At 29.0% G+C, this 20866-nt stretch overlaps 1 protein-coding gene, 1 non-coding gene and 1 pseudogene across 2 annotated transcripts; 1 reads left to right on the top strand and 2 right to left on the bottom strand.

The window, feature by feature from the left end:
- Positions 1-14385: 14385 nt before the first annotated feature.
- Positions 14386-16437, top strand: LOC113368333. Its single transcript, XM_026609881.1, has 2 exons — positions 14386-14432; positions 16079-16437. The coding sequence occupies exons 1-2, from the start codon at positions 14424-14426 to the stop codon at positions 16388-16390; spliced, it is 321 nt and encodes a 106-aa protein (XP_026465666.1). The 5' UTR covers positions 14386-14423; the 3' UTR covers positions 16391-16437.
- Positions 16438-17118: 681 nt separating this feature from the next.
- Positions 17119-20511, bottom strand: LOC113367986 (annotated as a pseudogene).
- LOC113368502 lies at positions 17563-17702 on the bottom strand. The gene has a single exon (XR_003366415.1). It is a non-coding gene; the product is annotated as a small nucleolar RNA SNORA57 (small nucleolar RNA).
- Positions 20512-20866: the final 355 nt, after the last annotated feature.

The raw sequence follows: 20866 nt of genomic DNA, 5'->3' as shown, positions 1-20866 counted from the left end.
TTTATAGGCATGTAAACTTCTCATTAAAGCATTATTTCTTGGAGATATCGATGCCGGATCGCATTTGACATTTTTATTTACAAATAAAATACGTAAGAGGAAACATGACGCACGCATAACGCACGTCTATCTATTTTTATATTGTTTTGATTAAAATTAAGGTTAATATAACTTTAGAGATTTAGAAAATCTAAATGATGCTACAATTATTACAGTGTGTTATATAAAAAATATAATAAATGTCGTAAGTAAAATATCATTTAACTGCAAGGCATCGTGTCATTTTTGAAAAAGTCTTAAAATTTTTGAAATAAAAGAGATTTTGAAAATTTTGAACACTTTTCAGAGCACTCGTGCTGCGTGGCTGTTTTTAGAGGAAATATCGAAATGCGTAAGCGCCGCGTCGCAGTCTAACAAATGAAACATTGGTACGGAACCCATGGAAATGTCAACAAAATTTATACTTATTAATTAAAAATCTCTATAAAATATCTGATAATTTGATGTGCATAATGCTAATGATCATTTTTAACCCCAAGTGGCATCTTTTTTTCACTCTTTTTACTCGATCTTTGAAACCGCTAGACCTTCCTATCCAAAATTGAGTCATTTCTTCATTTTATTAATACAAGTAAAATGTTTTTCGAATGATTGAAATCAGATGCTCCGTAATCTCAAAAACTGTTACCATTTCTGGCACTTTTTGCCCCGTATTTTCTAAACGGCTCGACCTGCTTTGACCAAAAACTAATCAGTACTTTTCTTTATTAAGGGATTACACCACTATAGCAGTAAAAAACGTATGTTTTTGTCATTTTTTTTCGGACGGAAGGAAAAGTATTAAATATAATATTAAAGATAGTTATTTATTGTACTTTAAAGTAACAAAATAAAATAAAATGGCAAAAACATACGTTTTTTTACTGCTACAGTGGTGTAACCCCTTAATAGGTATCGAATGTTTTTTAAATCATTTAAATCGGTTAGTTCGTATTCCCGAAATCGTCGACGAAAATTAGTATCCGCACATACACACACACGCACAACACACACATTATGTGTGGTATGCCAAAATGTTCAGAAACCTTTCAAAGGTAAAAATATATAAAAAATTTCTTTTTCGATTTTTTGCGATTACTATAACTTACCCCACGGCAAGTGATTTAAATTGTAATTATTACTTTTACTATATTCAAAATTCTCAGATATGTGATAACATATGTAAATATAGTATTAAAATCTATATGTCATTAATAATAATTAAATACAACAAAGGATGAGATGTAGATTAGATGTTGAATAAATTATTAAATATCATATTATTGAATATTATATGATATTATTAAATAATTACTTTCCTAAGTAATAAATATAGTTTTCAAATTTTAGCCGGAGTCACAAATATGTCACTAATCTAATTGTTTATATCTTATTCTATTAAGGAATAAACTAAGAACTTCAAATAAACGTTCAAATAAACTATTATTAATAATTATTATTCGTATGGATTATTTGAACAATTTCAACAAAGTTCACATATAATACGATAGGTTTAGTTAATTTTATTTGTACTAGAAAAATGCTATAAATTATTTTCTAGAATAAATTATCGACTTTGGCAATTGTTAAAATAAAAGTTTCAGAACAATTTAATTAATATGGATATTAATAGTTCCGCCTATTCTAATCTAATCATTCTATTATTCAAGAAGTAGTTTTCGGGACGTCTTCTCGCTACAGATTAATATGTTTTAATTAATACTTTTATCATATTTTACATAATTTTTATTTCAGAATATATGAAATTTTTCTCTAATATTTCAAAGATTCACCACGATCTGAAGGTGCAACTAACAAATAGCTGTATATGGAATGTGTGGAAAATTATAAACTTGTGTTAAAAATTTTTTGGACAACCTAATACATATTTATGTTGGAACAATATCAATAAAATATTTTAATTTACTTCCTGATCCACCTTCTGAAGCCTGAAATATCATTCAGAACAGGCTTTGTTATATATAGAATGACTGATTTATATCTCGCATTTCAAAAATTTAACAAATGTATAATATAATCAAACAAGCATCAATATAATATGCATAATTTAGTGTCATTCTTAATATAATCGTGTAATGATCGAAGATGATCAATGTAATAAACTCATATTCAAGACGTATAAAATAGAAGTGTTCAAAATAACGGTTATCATACATTTTATATTGTTAATTGTTATTTTTATTGTTAAGAATATTTGACATCAAGATATGTTAAGGTGAATAACCGAAGGATAAAAAAAAGGCTATAAGAACATTTCATTGTGTTCAAATATCCAATGAACATATTACGTATGTTGTTTTTTATTTATCTTTTATTGTACATAATCGATAGAACGCCTAATTACATATTATTACTTTAACAAGAATACGATTTTAGATTAGTCACATGTATCAATAGTCCCCAAGAAAAATATAATTAACAGTAATAAAATTTATTGCTTATTTTATTGTAAATGTATGTAAATGTACTTTCAAATTATCATCATAAGTATAATTTAATTATTGGATTTTAGACACTGAATTTTGAGTTTTTGGGTTTTTCAATCTATACTAAACTTGGTATTGGTATCTTTGCCTTGAGGCAAGTTACATGAACTTTCCCATATGTGTAAATAAACGTCTTAATCAATAAAAAATCAATTAATTTATGAGTGATTAAGAGTATTCCGAGTGGATTATTACACATATTGAAAACGACAACACGTTAACTCGGAGTATTTTCTAAAAGCAAATTTTCAAAAATCAATAATTTTTATAACTGAACAAGTTTCCATGGGACTTTAATGGTTCAGTATGTTCATTAAGACCATGTGCTCTTATGTTATACCAAATAAATCGTCTAATTTTAATTTTAACAAACGCCAAAAAAACTACTCATTTTCTCAAACTTTCATGAGTTTTTAAAATTAAACTACTTGCCGTAAGGGCGTAATATTTCAGTAAGTACTATAAGACCATGATATATATCGCCAAAAAAGTTCCATAAAAATCAGCTCAAATTTATAACAGTTAAAAATAAAATTAATAAACAGTTAATTACAAGAAAACGGCTCGGTAGATTTTCACCTAAAACTAATCAACATCATTCCCAACTAATATCTTTCGAACAGTTTTGATTTTTTTTAATCGATTCGGTAGTATAAGCTTAAATGTGGACGAAATGTTTAACTTTTCCAAATTACAAAGAAACGGCTCGGCAGATCATCGCACAGAACTGACAATCCTGATCGAGGTACATCAAATGGCTTCTAAATTTCTGAAATCGGTTCAGACGTTTTTGAGCAAACGTCGATGAAAGGTCTAATTTTGACAAACGCCAAAAAACGATACTAATTTTTGCAAACTTTGACGAATTCTTAAAATTAAACGACTTGTCGTAGAGCCGTAATATTTTAGTATGATCTATAAGACTATAGTATCCACCGTAAAAAAAATCATAAAAATCGTCGAAAAAATTGTTTAACACTTTATTACAAGAAACGGCTCGGCCGATCTTTACCTAAAACTAATCAGCGCAATTCCCAACCAATATCTTTCAAAATCGATTCAGAATTGCGGGCTAAAACGTGGACAAAAATGTTTTACTTTTCTGCGATTTACAAAGAAACGGCTTGGCTGACAGTCGCGCAAAATTGATAAACGCTAGTCCTTATCGAGATACATCGAATTTTAATAGAAATACATCGGCTTTTAAAATTTTTGAAATCGGTCCGGCCGTTTTCGAGAAACATCGATTTACGGCAGAAAATTCTGTTTATATACACATACTTTTTCCAAATCTGGTCTCATTTGATTCAGAATGGCTTGAAACAGCGAGAAAACATAAAATCTCCTTCGGGAAGTTAATAATTACGGGGTGTTAATAATTACTATACGTTCGAATATAAAATGCGTTTCAATAGACCACTGATTTTTTTCTGTTCCACACGACATCACTTATTATTACTAGATTTAATAAACACTGATTACTTATTGATCTATGAAATAGTTCAGAGTAGTCGTTTTGTGATGAAACCGCAGACTTGTATATTTTTATATATTGAAAATAAAAGTGCTAGATTTACATAAAGGAAGGAATTTAAACATAACATTTAAGAATATTCCAATTCCAGCCAACTAAATTTTATTGCCTTTTATAATCGATATTGTCTACGCTCGGATCGAATAATTTATGCCAAAAAGTTGAAACCGTCACAAGCAAACGATCAATTTAAAACATTTGATGACGTCCTAAATTTGAACAGGTCGAGAATATCGGACGAGAGAGCAATAAATTCTGCTACCGGACGACAATTACGCGAAATCAGAATTCAGAAGAGTGGGGTTCCATTATGGGGGGCGAAACTTGAATTAAGTATAAAAAGAAATGTTAATTTGAACTCTTGTCATAATATACCAGCAACTAACACCTAGTTACAAAGATCTTAAGATCAAATATTAATAGTGTCGTGATTTATTAGGCGCGAAAAATTCAAGTGTCAATCATGTTCAAGGTGAGTGAATCTTGGATCGCAAATATTTGTAATATAAATACTCATATATATATTTTCATTGCACACATAAATCTTTTAAACGATATTAATATTTAAACAGATTTACAAATCTGCATGTAAGAATATGTAGTAAAATATTACTACATTTAGTTACATCAGTTTATTTCAATATTACATTTTTGCCAGAAAATCCGACTCACTAAATTTGTTTTCTTAACTTTCCAAATAATGCTGAACCGTTTGAAACCAAAATTGATAAACATATATGTGTATGTAAATGTGACTTTTCCTCAAAGTTTTATCAAAAATGACTGCACCGATTTCAAAAATTACAAAAAAAACTGGATTTATGTTCTTGGACAAAACTCGATAAAGATTAGCGTCGACTAGTTTTGCGAGAAAATCGGTCGAGCCGTTTTCTTTTCGTCCACGTTTTAGCCAAAAGTCCTGAATCAATTTTCAAAATTCAAAAACTATTTGAATAATAGTTAAGAATCGTACTGATTAGTTTTTACACATTAAGGTAAAGATCCGAAGCACCGTTTCTTTGTAATTAATTGTTAAACTGTTTTTACAATTTTGATACAACTTTTTATTATGAAAATCATCCTAAAACATTACAACAATATGACAAGTGGTTTAGTTTTAAAAAAATTTAAATCAGAATTCGGAAGGAAAATTCCATTTACCCCTAGTTTATTAGTTTATTAACCATTTATTAATGGATCTTAAAGTATAAGCCCAGATGTTATATTTCATAATTTAACCAAAAAAAAATTTATGGCGTAAAATATAAACAGTTAGTTAATTAAAGTTACAATAATAGTTTCTTTCATTGTTAACTAATAAATACTATTCTGATTTACCGATGACAATATAAGCACATAATAAGTGAAATTCTATGAGTTTTTTTTTCTTTTTTAAATATATAATTTTAATTTATAATAAAATTGTAAGCTATTTATTGCAATCATTTATGTTATTTTCACGGTACTTCTATAACACGGTTTAAGAATCGATACCATCCCCCTTATAACATGGTGCTTTTAAAGCACAAATTCACTCTGACATAGTTTGAGAATTGAGCAAAATTCTAATAAAATAAAAAAAATAGTAAAGCCTATGAAAATCAATCTTTATTTAATCTAAAATTAATAAAATCGCAGTACACTAGCTCAATAAATATAATGAAATTAGTGCAAAAATAACTAATTTGATACTTATTATTAGAGCGCATTTGATTTATAGAAAAAAAATCTAGGCTTATCCGAACAATTAGTCTTAAACAAAGATACTTTAAATAAAATGCTAATATAATATAATTAATATATATAATAAATCCTTCTTGCTAATATATAAATATCTAAGTAATTGCAAATATAATTGGTTTTGAAAAAAATAATGCACGGGTCTGATAGTAGTACAGAAAGCTGCTTAGAGGATGAGGATATCTTGCAAAAAAGGATAGCGTTGGATACCATTTAATTATGACGAAAAAAAAAACATATGAATGATGTAATGTATATTACCTCTTAAAAAAATTAATAGATGTAATAATATTTATTATAAAATCATGATACTACGTACGTACTAGTTCTTCGTCCCGTATAACACGGATTCGCATAACACGCTACTTTTTCGAAACGTAACTACCGTGTTATGCGGGGGTTACCTGTATTTGTTAATGTCATTCACAAGAATGTTGCTAATTATGTTAAATATAATTTATGATAAACTGGAAATATGACTCCGGCGCGATATTAACAAAATTCTTCATTTTTGTCTGCGTTTTCCATTAACTAATGGTATTCACCTTAAATATATATATATATATATATACTAGCTGACCCGACAAACGTTGTTTTGCCATAAAAAATATGTCTAGCAGAAAATAACTAATTGATTGCAAATTGGTATGTAAGTAAAAGGCGCAGCTAGCAAAAAACATTTGAATAGTTTATCCACTGCAAAGCACCTCACATATAAATGTTCCTGGATAGTATTAATAGTCTTTGCAAGAACCAACCTAATCTGAAGCTGATTTTATTTATATCAATTAGCACATTTACAGTTTCAAGATTTTGATTTATATTTACCGCGCTTTTGATTAATTCATTAATGTTTGATTTACGAAGTAAAACCCGATAATTCATTTCTAAATTATGTTGTTATGTGGCATGTCCAGCGAATTGACTAATATTTATGCTTTAAATTCTTATTTATAGTATATTTTTTATAATGTATATATGTTTACACATACCTATAGTATGCAAATAATATAACTTTCATTCATTGATATTTTATTTTGTACTATATATCTTAGCAGTAATAATATATATTTTAAATATTGTTTCTTTTCCTGTGTTAATTTGTTTAACGCTAGATCCAACTAATTTTATATTTTAATTATCGCTACTGCCCCTGACCATGAAACATATATTTATTAAATTTAAATTCAGTCAAACACATTTAATTTCATAAAAAATACTATTAATATTTAATTAAAATAAATTTTAAGAATCTCTCAAATATATATTGCTTTCTAAACTTCCCATCAATAACTTTCATCAATTCAAAATTGGCAACATAATGCTACATAATATTTATTAATTTATTTAGCAGATAATAATATATAATCTTCAAGTGGACTCACTTAGAAACGCTTAAATTTAATATAATAATTTAATTAAATGTATCCAAATATACATACATACACACACACACACATACACATACATCCATTTTTTCTAAGGTATGCCAAAATGTTCAAAAACCTCTGAAACGTAAAAATATGCAAAACTTTTCATTTTCGATTTTACTGCGATTACTATAACTTAACCTACGGAATAAGTTAATAAGAACAGTTATGAAAATATTACGTCTAATAAATATAACGTATTTTGTAAATTGTAAACAATAATTACAAAAAATAATCTAAATTCATTTGTTAAAATCTAAACTATTAAATGCAAATACCGGATAAACTAATTAATATTATAATAGGTTTCAGTGATTCTAGGGTGGCGTCCATTAATCACGTGAGGTTTTTAGGGGAAGGGGGGGGTTGACAAAAAATCACAAAATATCACGTGAGGAAGGGAGGGGTATAGTAAGGTATCACGTGTATTTATTTTTTAATTAATTATTTTTAAAAAAATCTAACATTTTCAAAAAATTTAAAAATTTTACAGTTTTATCACGTAACTAAAAATACACGTGATGTTTTGTGGGGGAGGGGAGTAATTTTGAATATCACCATGTATCACCAAGGAAGAGGGGGGGGGGTCCAAAAATCCTTAAAAACTCGCTCACGTGATTAATGGACGCCTCCGAAAGAGCATATGGCATAAAGTTCAAACACAAAATACTTTACTATTAGAAATGCAACTTTTTATGAATATTCAATAATATTTCCATTAAACACTAATATAAATCAAATATAAATATTCTATAATTTCAGGCAATAATTTTCTGTCTTGCTATGCTGGTAGCAGTAGCCTTAGCATATCCCGCTGCTAGTCCGGTTTACGGTTACGGTTTCGGCGGTTACAGCGGAGGCTACCATGGCGGATATCATGGCTATCACGGGGGGCACCATGGTGGCTACCATGGAGGCTATCACGGAGGTTTCGGACATGGTTTTGGCCATTATTATGGTTGAAAATTTATTAAAAAGCGTCGAATTTAGGTGTATATATTGTTCGTAAATAGTTTAAGTTATTTTTTATTGTTTGATATTTATGAAAAATAAAGTAATTTTTTTAAGTTGTAGTTATTAATTACTGTAAGGCAAGTTATAGTAGTTGCAAAATAATAAAAAATAATTGTTTTGATATCTTTGCATTTCAGGGCCTTCTTTTTTCTTATGGAATATCTTTCAATTAACATAAAGCATTATATATTAGGGGCGGATTGATATAAAAGTCGCTTAGACATATATGATTTTCGGATACTAAGGTTCAAAATAAGATACTTTGCAGAAGAAACCATATCTCTAAAATAAATTGTGATGTTCCGTGAATTGACCCAAAGATAAGAGTTGAATTTTGAAAAATTCCGTTTTGGCCCATTTAGATCTAAAATGGAGATATGATTTCTTCAGCAAAGTATCTTATTTTGAACCTTAGTACTCGAAAATCATATATCGATGCTTTTCTGACGCAACCTCGTATCTCAGAAACTACTACTTTTCAGGAGAGACAAAAAACGTTTTATAACGAATTTTTGAACTGCTGTTAACAATTTTTTTTATAAATTTCAAAAATATTCAATCTTGTGACAATTATTTGAGACAAGTATGATATTACAAACAATTAATCATTATTTTTTCTTCAATTCTTTGAGATACGTGTTTGTCGCACGGAAAAAAATGTAACATACGTGGTTGCGTCATGCTGTTTTCAAATAAGAGTACATGAATAACTTTCTTCAATTGTTTTATTTTGAGAATCGATCAACTTTTTAAATAATTCTTAATAAAAAAAACAAACATTATTAAACTTGTGGTATATGTTAGTTTATAATTACGACAATATAGTATCTGGCCATAGTTTAGGTATTTCAATATCTAGGATATTTAGCTCTTTCATGGATTTATAATTTACTACTTTGTGATTATCATTTTTATTGTTACTTTTATTCTTTTTTGTTATTATTTCTTTATTTAATGATTTTTTATCTGCGGATGACACATTATCTAACTCTAAAAAATACAAAATTTAATTTCATTTATTGTCAGTAAGAATTGATAATTGTTTAATTTTTGTAGCTTACTGTGATATTTGTTCTCAACATAATAAAAATATAACTAGTGGTGCATGGCATCGTGCCTTTAAGCAAATTGGTGGAACTTCCTGTTCCGTAATTAAATAGAATCGAGGAATAATAAATGATTACAAATAGATTATTGTAAGTACTATAACTTTTGTTATTTGTATTTGAATGACAAAATATAAGAAGAAACTGGACAACGACGTTTATATATGTTTACATAAAAAGTAAATAAAAGTAAAAAAAAAACATATCTCATATATATTTCTAAGAATTATATAAACTAATTTGCAAATTTAAATTTATTTATTTGAAGTATATAAGAGAGTTTTAGAATTTTAGCTAGCATTAAAATTAAAATCCGAATCATTTTTCATATTTAAACAAAGAAATAATTGTAAATTAAAAAAATGGACAAAAAAATTCTGCTTTCCTAAACTAATCGATTCTTTATACTGCAAAATGTTCATTGAATCATTCGAATCGGAAGCTTTGAAACGACTGGGCCTGTCTTTTCCAGAAACTAATCACCTCGTCATCAATACAAATTGAATGTTTTTAAATAATTCAAATCGGATGCTCTGTTTTCTCAATAGGAAACGATTGTTTTTTGAATGTTTCAAATCGGTTGATCTGTGCTCCCGAAAACGTGGACAGAAAATTATATCCACACACACACACGCACACAAACACATACATCCATTTTATTAAGGTATGTCAAGATATTCAGAAACCTCTGAAACGTTAAATATGCAAAAAGTTTCATTTTCAATTTTCGGAAAATTACTATAACTTGCGGTAAGTAAATAATAAATATATTTATTAACTATCGTTCATTAAGTTTTAATAACAAATAACTTAATTGAATAATAATTTTTATTAGAAGGATTGAACTAAACAACATTGCTGACAGCGAAACTTGTTCATATACGCCACCATGTATTCTGAGATACGAGTCTGCGCATGGCACATTTTTCTGAATTGAGATACGTGATTGTATTTTTCTCAATAAAAAACGTTCGGTTGATTTTTTTTTTACAAAACTTCACAGATCTATGCGTCTATATTTAGTGATTGATTTTCCGATTAAAACTCAAAATCGTCAAAAATCGAGTTACGAGGTTGCGTCAGAAAAGCATCGATATATATATATGATTTTCGAGTCGTAGGTTCAACAGGTAGACATATGTCTAAGCGACTTTTATATCAACCCGCCCTAATATATATTGGTTTTAAATGGTTTTAAAAAAAGCATTTTTTGCTGCGTAAAATACCAAAAACGATGATTTTTTGTAAAAAAACTTTTTTTTTATATTAATTCATACAAATATTATACGGCGTTAGAGAGACGTGCAAAATTTTCCAGACTTGAAACCAAAAAAAACTTCAAGCAATAATTTATAAGTTTTACATAGTTTTATTTACGTATGTCATGATTGAATAAATTTTATAATAAATGCAATTTTTGTGTGGGGGACCTCTGTGGGGAGATCCCAAGGGCTGAACCATGAGTAGATCGGCCGCCTTCCAAAGTTAGTGGGGGTCGGTCACATTTGGACACTATTGGGGCTTTCTAAATGAGCCAAAACAGGATTTTTAAAAAATTAACCCAATCTTTGGGTCAATGCACGAGACATTAGAATTCATTTTAGATATATGATTTCTTCGGCAAAGTATCTTATTTTGATCCCTATATATGGGGCGTACTTAATGAGGATATTTTCAATTTTTTGCTCCCAGGGGTTAAAATGCTTCCAAAATAATAAAAAAAGATAGTCCGCACGTCAAATTATATGAAATATATATTTCCTTTATAATTTTAGGTATCGTACTATATTTGCATATATGTCGCCACATTATGACGATTTTAATTAAAAAATTCATTCAAAATGAAAGATTAAAATTACATTTATTATTCTTTAGGGTGGTTCTTAATATGGATGTTATTGAATTTTTTGCCAGGGGTTCGAATGTTTCGATATTTAAGTTTATATATAATATAATATAATATATGAGATAATAATAATATTTAGATAATATAATATATAAGATTATAATTATAAGATTATTAATAATCTATATATATATATATATATATATAATTATATATATTAAATTTATAATTTTAGGTTTCGTACTACATACAGTCGGTCAAGTAAGAGCGTGGCCGGGTTAATTTATAAAAATAATTATTTTATGAAACTTTAATATTTATATATGCATTGTATACGTTAAAAGCAAGGATGCAATTTTGGTCAATATGTGTCCAGTCACCACCGGAGTCGACAATTGGCTGGCATCTCCAACGCCTGCTTTTTACTAATTTAACGGATTATTTTAGTCTGACGGCTCGTATTTTAATTTAACGGCTCGATGAGGGCAGTACGTGCTCATATAGAACTTTCATCAGTGAAAATGACATTTTCAAAATCTCTAACAATATTTTCATGTGCTCAAGCGGAAAAGTAGCACATGTTTTTCAGTCGTCAGAGGCTACCCCGTTGTGTTGCGTCATTTCAGATCATGAATACGAAGAAAGGTTCAGATAGTTTTGTAGATATTTCTAAACAATTTGCCATTAATTCTGCTCGTCCTTGCTGCAGTGTTAAAGCAGGATTCCGCAAATACCCATTCACTGTCCTTTTTTCTTCTTTTTTATTTGAATCACGTTCTGATAAATCATCGACTTTTTTAGCAACTTTATATAGGTGTATTGAATTCTGTACAAATGCCTTCAGCTTTCTCATATATTTAGCAGCAGCTAATTGCTACATTTGGGTACCTTTTAGGTGCATGCAAAAGGGCGCAGCCTCGTAGCGCAACGCGTAACTAGACACTCATGGCGTTTAACGTAATTTTTTCTCAAAAGATCAACTGCAACTAAACCTTTTTTGACAATGCATCAAGGACAAAGCTTCACTTTATTGGCTCACGAAAGAACTAGACCGAAATCTTTCATTAACTGTCGTTAAAGTCTGCCACACTCTTACTTGACCGACTGTATATGCATATATGTCGTCATATGACGATTTTTATTATCAAACTCATTCAAAATGATGGATTAAAATTACATCTATATCTCTTAAAGAAAATAAAAATCAAATATTTCACATATTAACTACAAAAAAACTATTTTAAAAAAGATTTAAACGTTTTAGATTTTTTTAATCGAACTTGTAAAAACTCAAAAACTCTTTGAAAAAAACGATTCAATGTTTTACATTGAAATTTCATCAAATTGATTTTTACATATATTTTTGCTCAGCTGTACCCAAAAGGGATATTTTATATTTAAAACATATAACAAGTTATAGTGTATATAGTTCAAATTTGCCCTAAAGTACAATGACCTGCATAAATTTATCGTTTTGGCAAAAAATCTAATTCGTTAATTTTATTTTCTCTCACTAATTGTAAAAAGTACGTGTGTTTGCCTTTTGTCGACGTTTTCTCAAAAACGACTGCACTACTTTTAAAAATTATAAATATAATATATAAAATCTAATAATAAATCGCATTGATTAGTTTCATAAAAAGATCGGTCGAAAAAACATTAAACTGATTTTGAAAATTATAGAAAGCGATATATCTTTGCGATTAATTGTATTGATTGAAACATCATAATGATAGTAAGGTTGATGGTGAAAGATATTTCTCTAAAATATTACAAGCCCACGTAGTGGATTGGTTATATAATTTACTTAAATTTGATAATTATTTGCTGATTCTTTTTAATTCTATATACACGTATATTTATACATTTCACATAAATATTGAAATATATAAATATTACTGCGGTAATAAGTATTAGTATCAATAGTAATAAAAATAATAATATATTATAATGATATAATATATTTATTATCATTTTGAAAAATAATTAACGTATACATTTTTAATCAATTTTAATTGTTAATTTTTAACGTATACATTTTTATAAATAAAAATTAAAAATTGATTAAAAATGTATATTTTATTTATTTATCTATTTATTTATTCATAAGCAAGCCGTAATCAATAATAATAGATATTATTTCAGGCTCTTGTCAAGATATATACTATATGTTGATTAATTTCCAAAATGATATGTATCATATATAGATAGACAAAGTAAACATTTAAATAACTTACCTTTTTGTACTCGTATATTGAGATGCTCATTACCTCGTTTGCATAAACTCAGGATTAGTAAATTTTGCTGCGAGGCTGCGATTAATACTATTTTAAAAAATAAAAATTAATCAAAAAGCAGTATAAATATAATAAATCTAAGTAAACTTACCTTAACGCAAATAGCCTCTTTCAAGAAGTTGAAATTATTTTCAATAGTTTTTGGTATTCAGGGACAAAACAACCCCCTTGTGTATGAAATACAATCTAATTCAGTTGTCATCATTAAAAGGATGCATTCTGAAACATGAAATGAAAATTAATAGTGCTCATTTTAAAACAGTGGAGAATAATAATTTAATAATAACATTGAAATGTGCTATTTATTAAAATACTTTTTTTTTAGAATGTAGATTACATAATTTGTATAATTTGTTCATCTGATCGAAATGTCTAATAAAATTTTATATTCTGTGAAATCTCCTAAAATGATGATTTACTTTAAAAAGTATATCACCATAGTGAATACGAGTTATAAAAAAAGTTTAACTTGGTCTTGATTCAATTTTATACTGGTTTGTCTAATATTATCTTTATCAGCAGGTAGTCCGTAAAAGAATAGTTGTACACTGAATCCTATTTTTTGAATTTAAAATTCAACAAGATTCGAAGAAGTTATTAAATCGTTATAAATAAACTTTAATTATTATTGACAATTTATAGTTTACTAATTCAAGTCTATGATCAAAAGCAAAAAAAAAAACAAATGTAAACAATTATGCTAAAAGGAATATTTTCATATTGAACATATTTTAACCAACCAATACATGTACGAAATTTTTCATGATTTCAAGTATTTTATATTATTTGTCATTTAGTCATGGAGGGAGATCTACGTATCAGTTTTGTATAATGATATAAATTACTTGCTAACTATTCGAGTACATCATAATTGCCTGTGAATATTTAGCAAAGCATTTACAAAGTGACCATGCTCAAGGTGGGTGAATAGTGAAATAAACGAACATTTGAATTCGCGTTTTATTATCAACATCAAATATTGTGTGTGACTATTAATTTAACTAACATAAGAGTGAATAAAGGCAGAAAAGCGTTGAAATTAACCTAAATTATATTTTAAATTGCATCAAATGAACCTTATTTTTGCCAACTTTATTAACTTCCTGTTATAGTAATCGCAAAAAAATCGAAAACAAAATTTTTTATATATCTTTACGTTTCAAAACCTTCTGAACATTTTGGCATACCTTAAAAAAATAGATGTATGTGTTGTATGTGTGTGTGTACGGATACAAATTTTTGTCGACGATTTCAACAAAAAAGTGCCAAAAACGATAACTTTAAGGTAACCAGATTTCAATAATGTGATCTATTTTGTATACGGCGACGCGGCGCTTACGCGCTTCGATATTTCGTCTTTATGCAGCTAAAGCAGTGCGATTGCTTTGGAAAAAAGTTCAAAATTTCCAAAATATTTCAAAATAAAAAAAGAATTCAAAAAAGTCAACTTTTTCAAAGATTGAAGAAAAATTTAATCTTATAAAAAAGAATACTTTTGGTACGGAATGTTCCAGCAATTTGCCTTAAGATGCCATACACCACTAGTTTAATTTTATATTAAATTGACCATATTGGCTACGTAAATATTTAAATATCTGTTTTACCAAAACTGTAATCAATAAAAAACCATAATCAATAAAAATTGATCAATGATTTACAACAACAAAGTTTACATTAGCAGGAAGTGAATGAATGAATCCATCTGGGGATATATTTCTTACGATTAGAATAACGCATTTGAAATATTTACATTTTGAAACTGAATTGCAAATTTAAAATTCATAATTGAAGTATAAAACTTTGTATATTTTTGAAAATTTTGAAATTATTTTTTTCGGAAAATTTTCAAATTTGCTTGAACCGTATAAGTAAACCTTAAAAACTAAAGTCTTGGTACAGAAACCACCAAAATTGTAAAAAAAAATTAATACTTATTTTTAAAAACTTCATGAAATATCTGATATTTTGATGTGCATACGTCTAATGTTCATTTTTGACCACCAATTATCTTTTTTTTTTACTTTTTCCTTTTTTACTGAATTACCGTTGTTGGCACTTTTTGCCCCATATCTCCGAAACGGCTAGACCTGTCTTCACCAAAAACTAATTAGGACGTCTTCATATCAATAGGGATCCAATGTTTTTTGAAGCATTCATATTGGTTGATTTGTGTCCAAACATACATACATACTACACACACACGTACATTCATTTTTTCTGGGGTATGCCAAAATGTTCAGAAACCGTTGAAACGTAAAGATATGCAAAAATTTTCATTTTCGATTTTTCGCAATTACTATAACTTACCTACGGGAAGTCCTATTTTCATGTGAGGTCTTTCGACACTTGCCTTGCCGTGCAGCATGCATTCTTAGTTAAAATACTTCCCAAGTACCATATTCCGCTTGTTTCACCTCCTAGATTTCACTTATATAATAATAAAATTATTATAATAATAAAAGAAAAAAATATATAATAATAAAATTGCACTTACCTTTGAATATTTTTTAAGTTCAATTTTAGCTGTTGAAATACAAATTTTAACTCACAGAAAATATTTTTCAGTTTCTAGCTTTTATCGTACTCATTGCTGTAGCAGTTGATGCATTTCCATCAGAGATATCAAAACCGATAGAAGCAGATGCGCTACAAACATCCGAAAATAATAAGAATATAGCAATCATTCAAAACCGCAATGATTTAGAAACAGCGGAATCGGCTCGCAGGTTTTTTGGATATCGTCCATATCATAGGGGATATCACTTTTATCATGGATATCCCTCATACCACGGGTATCACGGTTTTTATGGATATCCATACCATGGATACCATTACTACCACGGGTACCCTGGATGCTTTCACTGTTTTCATGGCTAAGAGTAAACTATTTATTAATCTATTTTGATAAACTTTAATTAAACAAAGAAAATTTAAGAGTAATCTAATATTCATAAATAAAAGGCACACAAATATATTTCGATCATTGCTAATTTGCTAATAAGCGAAAATAATTATTATTGCATATTAGCAATTAAATTCTGCAGATTTTCATTTTATGCTAAAATTTTGCATTACTAGTCACTCAATTTTATTCACGTATTATTAAATGAAAAACTCGCTCAACACTTCTTTGGTTTCAAATAGTTTAGTACTATATACTTTCTCCAATCTTTTTAAAAAATCAGTTATTTTAATCAAAAAAGTAAATACTCTTAGCTACATGTGTCTCCCAAGATAGAACACAGAACATGGCACTATATAAAAACAAGTATGAAACAAAATTGTGTCACAAATGAATTGTTAATAAAGTTGTTTATGAAAGTATATAGAAAACATGCTTTGTAAATAGAAGATTTACAAAAGTTGATATTGTAATTATAGTTCAGATATAATCAGTGTAGTTTGACGTAATTAGTAAATTGTACAAAAATGATTTAACATCTGAAATTAGAATAAAAAAACCATATTTATTTAAATCAATCTTTATTTTAATTTTTTCAGATTCAAAAAAATATGAAATAAGTTTCTTGTTTTAAATAAATTAGGATAACCATCTATAGATAACTATTTCAATCAATCACAGCTTAAAACCTTAGGTAATGTAAAAAATAATATCCTAAAAAAAACATTCCTCAAAAAGAGACCAGGGAATGCATTTTTGTTCACTTAGAATTAATTTCCGCATTTTTTAATGCCAGAGTCATATTCTAAGTCAAATTATTTCCTAATGCAAATATCATTGCACTCGAAGCTGATTTGAGAAAATGAATACTTATAAAAATTTAATGTAAATTTAATTTATCTAAAGATCAGCATCGTCAATATGATGATTCAAATCTTTTGTGGTTTCCACCTCCATTTCTATCAGCATTACGTTTGAATCCACCATAGTTGTTTCCACCACCATAACGACCTCTGCCTCCATAACCTCCATATCCACCATTACCACCTCCTCTAGAAGCCATTTCATTCAATTTTGGATGCACAACCTGAAATTTTGTATTCATAAGATCCACTCAAAAAGAAATATATAACTAATGTAATATTAACAATGTGGGAGACATTGAGGATGGGATTCAGACAAAAATCGTGTGAACACCGAAGGCATAGCCTCCCCTTTTATTCTACCCCCTCACAGCATTCATGTTCTACTAATTTATGAAGTAGCCAACATGCCAAAATAAGGGGGCTTTATTTGAAATATTGAATTAATTACCTGATTGGCTTCTTTTAAAACAGACACTAAATCTTTTGCTTGTCTGCTATTTTGAGGTGTGAAGAATGCATAAGATGTTCCAGTGGTATCGGAACGACCAGTTCTTCCAATTCGATGAATATAGTCTTCAGAGGAGTTTGGGTAATCAAAGTTGATAACATATTTGATTCCATCAACATCTGTATAAATTATATAGTTAGTGTGATAACTAACAAGTTGAGCATTGTTAATTAAGTTCTTGGAATAATTAAGTTACAAATTGACTTGTAACAAAAATAATTATACAAACCATAGCCAGCAGTTCAAAGTCCACGTTTGGTGAGAATATCAATGATAAAAATCAAAAGATACAGCTCGACACTTCAAAATAAATTTGTACGAAATTTGTTTTCACAAATTCTGCACACAGCTCGAATAATCAGGCCGAAAAGCAGAAGTCCAATATGTAAAAAAGATACATATATGCACACACATTGTGTGCCGAATCTTCCATTTTTCGTCCCAACAACGGGCCAGAGGCACCGCAAGAATTCAGTATGTGCGTGAGATTTTATATATCCATTCCAATCACGGAATATCACATGTATTACACACATTTATCTCGCATGTGCCTCTGAAAAAAATTAATAGCAAAACAAGACTTTAGTATGTGAACTGTTGGATTATGTATTAGCAATTATTCCTAAGAACTATTGAAATGATCTCTCTTGAAATCAAATTATGCAAAAGGTAATTTAATTTTACTATACTTACCAAGTCCACGAGCAGCTACATCAGTTGCAACTAAAATTGAACTTTTTCCACTTCTGAATTCTCTTAATACATAATCTCTCTCTTGCTGTGACTTGTCACCATGCATACAGACTGCAGGCCATCCATATCTACGAATATTGCGTGTAATATTTTCAACTTTCTTTTTGGTTTCTACAAAAATTATAGTTTTTGCTCCCTCTTCTTGCGTGTTACCAATTTCTTGTAATAAGTTGCTCAATCTAAAAGTAAGTTCTTCATTAGTTCACTAATAATGAATAATTACATAAAAATTATACAAAACGCATCAGTTCTTCTTAGAGGACAATTATTCATCAAGGCATTATGTTTAAAAAATAGTATGCATCATTTGTTAAAGAGTACTGTTATGGAGTACATAATATTACATTACTTACTTTGTTTCCTTTTCATGTTCTTGACAAACATCTACAATTTGTAGAATATTGTGATTGGCCGACAGCTGTAAAGATCCTATATTAATTTGTACATAATCACCAAGATAATCTTCCGCTAGTTTTCTCACTTCTTTTGGCCAAGTAGCTGACCACATGCAAGTCTGTCTGTCAGGACGGATTTGTTCAATGATTTTGCGAATTTGAGGTTCAAAACCCATATCAAGCATACGATCAGCTTCATCAAGAACGAGATAAGTGCAGCGTTTTAGATTGGTACGCCCACTTTCAAGAAAATCAATAAGTCTTCCTGGAGTAGCAATAACAATTTCAACACCTCGTTCCAAATCTCTTGCTTGACTGCCTTTAGGTGCACCTCCAAAGACACAGGTGTTACGCACGTAGGAAAGACTTCCAAATTCTGTGGCTACTTGTTGAATTTGTTGTGCTAGTTCTCTGGTAGGAGCTAAGACTAAAGCAATAGGTCCATCTCCTCTGGATATGGAAGGTTGATATTTATGTGTACTATAGCAGGTAGTATGTAACCTAAGGTTTTGCCAGAACCTGTAAACGTTAAAGTAAAATTTAAACTAAGCATCGAACACACATACAGAAAGTTAATAAAAAATTAATTATTACCTGTTTGAGCAATGCCAACCATATTTTTTCCACTCATTGCAATAGGCCATCCTTGTGCTTGAATAGCTGTGGGTTCTGTGTATCCTTGTTTTTTTATTCCTTGCATCACATAATCAGGAAAGTTGGCTTCTTCAAAGTACTGGATTGGATTAGGAGCATCTCCATGAACTGTGATTTCTTTAGCATTGCGGTACTCTTCAACTTCGCGATAAGAGCGGTTGGCGACATTCGGATGAGGGCAATAGAAGTCCTTCTTGAAAGGTTTCAAAAATTCGGAACTCCAATTAGGTTTAGATTTTTGAGCCACCGAAACTATCTTTCGAACCGCGACTAAATCCTCCATTCCGATTTCCGTAACCATTACTGGAGCTATTGCCGTATCCACCACTACGATTGCCTCGACTCGAGTTAAATCCATTAGAGCGATTGCCGTAGCTGCTGCTTTTTCCACCATAACCGTTCTCGTTTCCGTAAGTCCTAACACAATTAATCAATAAATGATTAAACGTAATGGCGGATCCATGCAATGCATGGATGTTTGAGTTTCGCCATTAATACATATATTATATAAAACGGTATAACTATATTTACACATTTAAAAGAATTCGAAAATTAATAATGAATCTGATTAACAAAACAACAAATGAACGAAGACTAAAAGAATTAATGACACACGTGCCAGTATTTCAACGCTGCTAAAAATGGCGGACAGACGCCATGATAAAAATGTACATTTGAGATATATTTTTTTTCACATAAAATGATTTTGGGAAAAAAAATAAGTACACGAATTAACTAAAACAGTGATTTCATTCCACTTACATGTCAAATTGTTGAAGATGCCTGATCGATGTAGAAATAAAAGTAGATGGTTGAGTTATTGATTTTCCAATTAGCCGCACTTGTCTGAAATCAAGCCGAAGTTTTGTTAAACTTTTGATTACCGCAAACATTTTCACTAATTTGATAACATTAAAAGTAATTACACGATAAAACAAAACTTCCTATATAAAATATGTTACAATATAAAGCACAACGTGCAACGTCGGCATATTACACAAGAAAGAACTTGAACTTACCAAAGCCACGGCTTGAATTAAAAGAAAGAACTTCTCAAACATCCGACTCGATATTTATATAAGTGTTATCCGATAGGACTTCTAGTTCTGTTACAAACTTCACTTGTATCTGTAGCTTCTCAAAATTTATATATTTTTTATTTTATTTTACTTTAGTTATTTGAAAATCATTTATGTCCTGAATAACTAATTAATAATGATAATTAATAATATGTGATATTCACACATTCTCAAAACCGTATTATCAAATCTGTTA

The sequence above is a fragment of the Ctenocephalides felis genome, unplaced genomic scaffold (assembly GCF_003426905.1).
Source record: "Ctenocephalides felis isolate EL2017-DRISC unplaced genomic scaffold, ASM342690v1 CF-g0.4_SCAFFOLD_01170, whole genome shotgun sequence".
NCBI lineage: Eukaryota > Metazoa > Arthropoda > Insecta > Siphonaptera > Pulicidae > Ctenocephalides > Ctenocephalides felis.
Note: the sequence above shows the minus strand (reverse complement) of the source record. Positions and strands in the feature narration are given on the sequence as shown.